General features: G+C 39.6%; 1 protein-coding gene across 1 annotated transcript in view; it reads right to left on the minus strand.

Annotated features, from left to right (window-relative positions):
- The window catches only part of LDB3 (LIM domain binding 3), a 76,928-nt gene extending 74,983 nt beyond the window's left edge, over positions 1 to 1,945 (minus strand). The window contains exon 1 of the mRNA XM_009875956.1: positions 1,853 to 1,945. Coding sequence (XP_009874258.1) covers positions 1,853 to 1,945 — 93 coding nt within the window. The remainder of the gene's footprint in view (positions 1 to 1,852) is intronic.
- Between the last annotated feature and the right edge of the window lie 5,192 nt (positions 1,946 to 7,137).

Raw genomic sequence — 7,137 nt, forward strand, 5'->3', positions numbered from 1 at the left:
ACAGTGCTTTCTGACACTTCTCGTACTGGAAATGCAGCCAGCTGTGTGGAGAGGTTATTCCTCCACACCTCTGGATCCAGCCACTGCAAGTTCTCCCCACATGCTTTCAAAAGCCCTGTGAGAATCCCACAGCCCTTGGGCACAGGGAACATCCTTTCAGAGATGATAATCTGAGACAAAGGGTTCTTTGGGAAACAACTGGGTTTTCATTGCTGATTGTGTCACAGCCCCAGCCCCTGACTGACAGCCTCCAGGTAGGACTGAATTATATACTAAAGCAACACAATACAGTGCAGGCTGCAAAGAGTCCTAAAAATGCCTACAGAAATATGTTGGCACCTCTCCATACTTAACTGGGGTAAGATAAGGAAAGAAAATACCAGAAGTACTTACCATAGTGAAATTAGTATTAGATTATAAATTGAACTTACTTTTATGGGCAGGTTTTTTTAGTGATTTTTAGCTTGTTTGTTTTCATTAACACTGACAGAACAGCCTTCTTTCAATTCCTATGCTGCTTCTGCAAAAGGGGTTATGAAAAGCTGCTCTCATCATGATAGGAGTTATTATCAAGGTAAATGCAGCTCTCTCTTCAGAGAAAGGAATATCTTGCATAAGAATAAAAAAGATCAAATAATAAAGAACTTTACAGTATGAATATGAAATAGCATAATTAAGGTTTCAGAAGCTCACTGATGACTTTGAATCATGATTGTTGCAAGAATATCAATTTGGTACTCACTACTAAACAGACTGTATTTTTTCACTATGAAAAAACAGTTCTCAAAGTAGTGTAGGTGGCTTTTTTTTTTTTTGCAGTGGAGCAGACCTTTTGTTTGCATTCTATTTGTTTGTCTGACCATATCATTTTGGTATTCCTTTTAACGACTTATGTAAGTAACCTCTCTTGTCATTGCACTGCAGGTGATTTGTGGAGGAACCAAGATGTCCCTAAAAAGACCTGAACATTCTGGAACAGATTCGAGACTGTTACAGAGAGGAGGAAAAAAAAAAGAGGGGGGAGGAGGAAGCTGCCAGAGGTAGTAGAAACTACCTAGTTTGGCAAGAGAAAGGTAGGTAAGGGAAACAAACTTCCTGAAAACTACCCGCTGTTAAAAACTTCAAAGAAACTGAGCCAATTCAAGTAATAAGAGTACTTCACCATAACACCTTAAAATTTTCTCAGGAAAAAAAAGGCAAACAAAAAAACCACACCAAGCCAGCCATCTAGCTAGGAAATAGATAGCCTAATCTGTAATTGACTGATACACCAGGTAGTTAATTATTAAATCACATGCTCTTTGTCAACTGTGAATGGAAGGCTTCTGCATCATTTAAGATGGTCTTTTAAGGACTATTGCGTCTTTAGCTTGACATGTCTAATTTTCATCCAATTATGGCTTCCCCCTAAAAAATGGGACATGTATCCCTATCATTGTCCAGTTTTAACAGTTAGACTTCATTTATTTACAAGCAGTTACATATTTATTTTCTGGAAATATAATTTTATATTCCCACTCATAGTTATTCTATTCCCTTCCCTCTGAATAGACAGCACCAGTGAGGTCCCTATCAGCAGAAAATGAGACAATACTAGACAAAATAAAATTCTAAGCTTATTTAAAATAGACAGTATGGTCATTTGGTAAAATATACTAATCATGACTGTCTTCCTGCAGCATCACCAATGCCAGGTTGTATCTTGAACTGGTATATTTAAAGTCCACGTTATATTCAGACTTAGCTGCAAAGATCCTCTATTTTGCAAGGCCAGGCCAGAGCACAGATAGGAGTAGCTTACTGCTATTTTCCAACCTAAACAAGCTCAACGAGGTTTTTTTTGCTCACTTACTCTGGAGATGGTCAAGGGCATGTTGAAGTCCTTGCCTCCTTGCAGTCGGAAACCCCATGGTCCAGGTCCATTCAGAGTCACGCTGTAAGCCATCCTGTACCTCTTTCACAAGGCAACAACAAGGCACTGCAGAACAGAAGGATGAGGTAGACAGAGAAAGCGTGGAAAAAAAAAAAAAGAAAAAAACAGAATGAGAAGAGTGAAGAGTTTTATATAAAGAAAGCAATTCTCTTTCTGCCTTGCCTGTTCAGTCGTGCTCTGATATCACCTAAGAATAGATGAGGGCTATAATGCAGATGCTGATATCCCAGCTGAGCAGGGCCCATAAAAGGTTTGTAACCAGACACCTACTATGCAAAGACTTCATGACTCAGAGGTCTAATATAGCCCCCAGGGAAGGGGACAGATCTTTCTAGGCTGCTCAAGCCCCTCTTCATGCTCAGTTACTTTATAGGCAAGACACATTTTGTAATAAAACAAGCAACAAAATCCTATACTAAAATCTCAAACAGTCAAGTCTCTTTACTAACTTGTTAACAACTATATCACCATTTGTAACTTCTGCTTCAGAACATATGTTTATTACATCAAGATATATAATGTACAAGTTCTTTTTATATAAATCTTTCCATATGTAGGAGGAAAGGCACCAAAACATAGTGTTTACCTTCTGCATTGGTTTATTAAACTGAAAAAAAGTATATGCTACATGCATTTGGCATCACAAAAACACTCCACAACTTCATGTTTGACTCTTAGTTCCATTGGCCTTGCTTTCTCAAGGGAAATTAACATTCATTGAATGCATAAAGAAGGGAAATTAACATTTATTTGCATCCATAAAGATGTACTATGAATTATTTCTGAGTAGCACTTAATTTCTGTGGCAAAAGTATAGTTTTTCTACATACCTGTATCATTATTTTGATATGTTTTGTAAAGGCACAACACAAGCATGAGGCTGAGTACAAACATCTAACTAACTGCTTCCTCAAGTTATTCCTTGATTTTTCAGTTTATATTCCAGTTGTTGGGTGTTCCACAAAACTTTATAACCCTAGTTCAGTAACGCTGGAGAGCATTTCTGCCTTAGATTTGGAATAGCTAAAATATGGAGACCAAGAGGGAAGGGAAGAAACTGTTGACAGAACTACAGACATAAACAGAAAGCTTCAGCCATCAGGATAAATCCATAAACATGAAATAACGCTCATCCCTTTCAAGTCATTAATAGGTGCAGGATCTCCAGAACCATTCTCTTGTATCTCCACAGCATCAATGCCTTTACCCTCCAGTTAGAAAGAAATTACCATTACATGAAGGTAATTACTCTGGTAACCAAAAAGACAACCAAGCCCACAAAACGCACTAGAGTGAGGTAGCTCAGTTTGAATGTTGATAATTGGTCACTGGGCCCATGTATCTACCTTAAAACATGAAAAAAAAATTGGTGGTGGTATGGCACAGAAGAAACACTGCCAGGGCCTCAGTCGTTATCCAAAAGGTTGGTCAATAATTTTTCAAAACCATAAGGCAATATAAGCATCTGCTTAGTATTCACAGTGACAGAAAAGCCATTTGTACAAAGCAATAATTACGCTTTGCATAAACACTAGACTAAACCACATAACTGCATTTTTTAGTCAGAGGTCCAAATTAAACCACAGCAGTTCACATGGATTTCAATGAAAGATACACTAAGCCAGTAAAACTGGCCCAAACCAAAACCAGAGCAAACAGCAAGACAAAACTCAGAATGAATTAAAAAAAAAAAAAGTTTCTCATGTCTCACAAATACCTCTAGGGAACATCTACATTGTAAAATTTGTAAGCTACCCTATATGCATCCAGAAGCAGTGATGTTTGGAAGATGACTTTGAGGGAAGACAAAACTGATTTGTTGCACTTCAAATGGTAGGGTTCTCAGGCCTGCCAGTTTTCTAGTAGGTCTCTTTCTGAACATTACTATTAGATTTTATCCTTTTTTGTTAAGGACGTGTGCACACACAAAAGACTGCGGGTAACTTCTCATTGCACTATACCTGTCCTTTTCCTAGGAATTCACTGCTAGTTTTTAGTGCCCTTGCCTGGCTCCATTTCAAGGGTCCGGGAGAACGGAATAAGACCAGGAGTAAGATAAACACAGTAAGCAATTGGTTCACTAATAAAGATGGTATCACACAAAAAAGTATTAGGAGAGGTTGCATTTTTATGGGCTGTGAATTCTATGCATGTTATGAGAAGCAAAACCCAGAACAGACTAAAACTGCACAGTAAGCTGAACAGAGCTAAGCATTGAGAAAGAAAAGATTCTGTTTAATCAAACAAATGTACTTCTGTCCTACTTTGAGATGTGTAATATGCCATTTGCTTATCAGTTTTGGACATCTGAAAGGTTCTGTGCAATCCTTCAGGCTGGGTGGTGTACTAGGAAACTAGAGCAGTAACCTCATTAGGGGCTCAGTCATTTGAATGAAATGTTAACCTGAGGTCACTTGTTCCTATGCCTTTGGTTTCTGTCCGTGTCTGCACGAACATTCAGTATAGACTGGCCCTTTTAGAAAGCGTAGAGGATATGTCATTGCCCTGGCCAACACTCCCCTTCAACACAACACGAGCACAGCTTTTTCGCCAACACTATCACTACCAGGTGTATTTTGAAGCAACAATATTCCACAGTTTTCTTTCTCCAGGCCTCTCCAAGCCCTTTCCCTCCTGTGTTTGTTTCCTCTATGCCCAGAGAAAGCTCTGTGCCTACCAACAAAGAGCAAACAGTAAAGAAGCTCATGCCATAGTCATGGCTTCATTTTCTGGGGGCGCTTTTAGCATAGGTCTTGATTGCCTTCTACAGACTTTTAACACAATCAACCTCTAAATAACAAAGTTGGTGATCCACTCAGATGACTATTTCAACCCTGTCCAGTTTTCAAAGGTGAGAGCTACAGGTGTTCTCACCATGTCAACCATCCAGAGCAAACCCAGGAGCAGGACTGGTGTGGCAGGTACAGTGCCATCACAGCTACCAGCACAAACCTCAGCAAAACCTCCTGGGAAACCTGAGGATAAAATAAACCCTATGCACATACTAGACAATCCCCTCATTTGCAGAAGCTTGTGATATTTAGATTAGGTTTTAGTTGTTTTACATAACTGTCTGTTAGACTGTTCCAAAAATCATTTTTAGTTTGCTGAAATAACAGTATTTTGTTTCTCTTGGTGTGCCCACATTCCCGAGTTGTGTCAAAAGCTGTGACCTGCTCATAGCTCCCGCCTTTCAGACAGAAGCTCTGCTGAGTCAGATGAGGTCACTGGTGTTAGAAGTGACACTTAACTAAAAAAGAAAAGAAAACACAACTCCAGGAGCAGGGTGACATTTTCTCTACAGATATCAAAACAGAGAATTGTCCAGAGCTCCCCAGGTCCTCCCAAGCTGTCTCCAGCTGAGTGACAGGCACAGTTGTGGGAAGGCTGGGTGAGTGCCAGGCTCTGCGGGCAGGGAGGGCTGCGCCTCCAGCAAATGCCTCGGAGCCGGCGCAGAGCTGTCCTTCAACAGCTACGCCAGAGATGTCACACTAGCAGAAACAATTCACATATGCTAGGAGACCATGTTGTATTACAGTGAACTGACTTTAGGAAAGCTACAACTGCATGCCTGGGAGCGCACAGCCAGTAAGTGAATGAAATAAAAACCGCCCGTGTCAATGCTAAATTAAGGTGGAAGGAAACAAGTAATGGAAATTCCAATTGTTCAAGTTGCTACTACTTCATTAGGCTGCCCACACTACTCATCGGTTATTTTAGCTGCAGTGGTAGCCTTGAATTACTGTTACTGCAGCAACAGGGTATTATCATTTGTATCACTAAGCATTTCAGAAGTAGTCTCCTTGAGAATTTGACTTCTGATCTGCAACAGACTGCATCTTTGACATACAAAAAGACACAAAAGCAATCACATGGTTTCAATAATCTTTTACGGTTTTTTTAGGCAAGAGGAAAGACTTGCCCTATGCAGGAATAAACTATTGTTTCTTCCCTGATAAAAAGATCTTCAACAAACTGGATAGATAATCCTCCTCAAAAAAAAATCAGATGAAAATACTGGCTGCCTTTGTTCCAGTCTCCATCACCTGAGGGAGTGACAGTATGAGAAGGCAACGTACAGCTTTATGACAAGCATGTCCTTTTGGTCCCACAGAGTCCTTCACTGTCTCCAGCACAATTACCTACACACTTTCAAAGAGTAGAAAGGTGAGGAAAACGGATCAGGAGCATGTGAACAAACTACTCATCTGTGCACATCCGTGAAGAAAGCCCAAGCTTTAACCTACATGTCTGACAAATGCAATCCTAGAGTTTTCCAAAACTTTGAATTAACTCACTGTTAATTATCCTTCATGTGGAATAATGAGGAAACAACAGCTGTATTTGGGGACTGATTTTCATTGCAACCCACAGAGCAAAACAGCACATATTTACTATATATTGGCTAACTAACACTAAAGAATTTGAAACTGACAGGTAAGAGATGTAAAAGCTTTTTCGCTCTGAATTCTTACCTTGCTAACGTCAAATTGAATATAAAACTACCAAGAACAATGATTTTTCCCACAAGTTCAGCACAAGTTCAATACTGCTTCCAAAGCAAGACTATTCTACAATGCAAAAGAGCTCATTGTCATCACCTCTCCTTTGCTGCTGAGCTCTGAGCTACGTTGAGCTAATCCTACTTGTAGTTCCATGTGCAGCTGCTCTGTTTCACTCATGTAATTAAAATCCTTCAATTCTCAAAGGACTTTGTATTCCTGAATTCCTGCTAGCCCCTTTATCAAGTTGTCCTAAATCCTGTATTTTGATCATTTTTAAGAAGTTAAATTTTCTACCACACTTGGTTTCACCAAATTCCGCTGTTAGTACCTTTCCAGTCATGTGGTTTGTGGGTCCAAAGAGAACATCACTTTGCTGGAAAGATGTATTAGAGCAATATAATGATGGAATATTATCTCCCTTTTCTGTAATACAGTACATCCAGAAACACAGCTCAAATTGTTTTCTGTTTGGCTGTTTGCTGCTGCCAGTAACACCTTAGCAATTAATCAATATTGCTTTTTACACTCACCTCTAGATCCTTCACCACGACTACTTTTACCATTACAGAAAAATGATGTTTCATACTTTTTTTTTCCCCTGCTAGTTGGCCTTTTTTCTTTTTTTTTTCCCTGCCATGATCTCTTCTCACCACCACAAGGGACTGGGTATAGACCACAGGGCAGTAAGACATGAACTTT

The sequence above is a fragment of the Apaloderma vittatum genome, unplaced genomic scaffold, assembly GCF_000703405.1.
Source record: "Apaloderma vittatum isolate BGI_N311 unplaced genomic scaffold, ASM70340v1 scaffold10779, whole genome shotgun sequence".
NCBI classification, from domain to species: Eukaryota; Metazoa; Chordata; class Aves; order Trogoniformes; family Trogonidae; genus Apaloderma; species Apaloderma vittatum.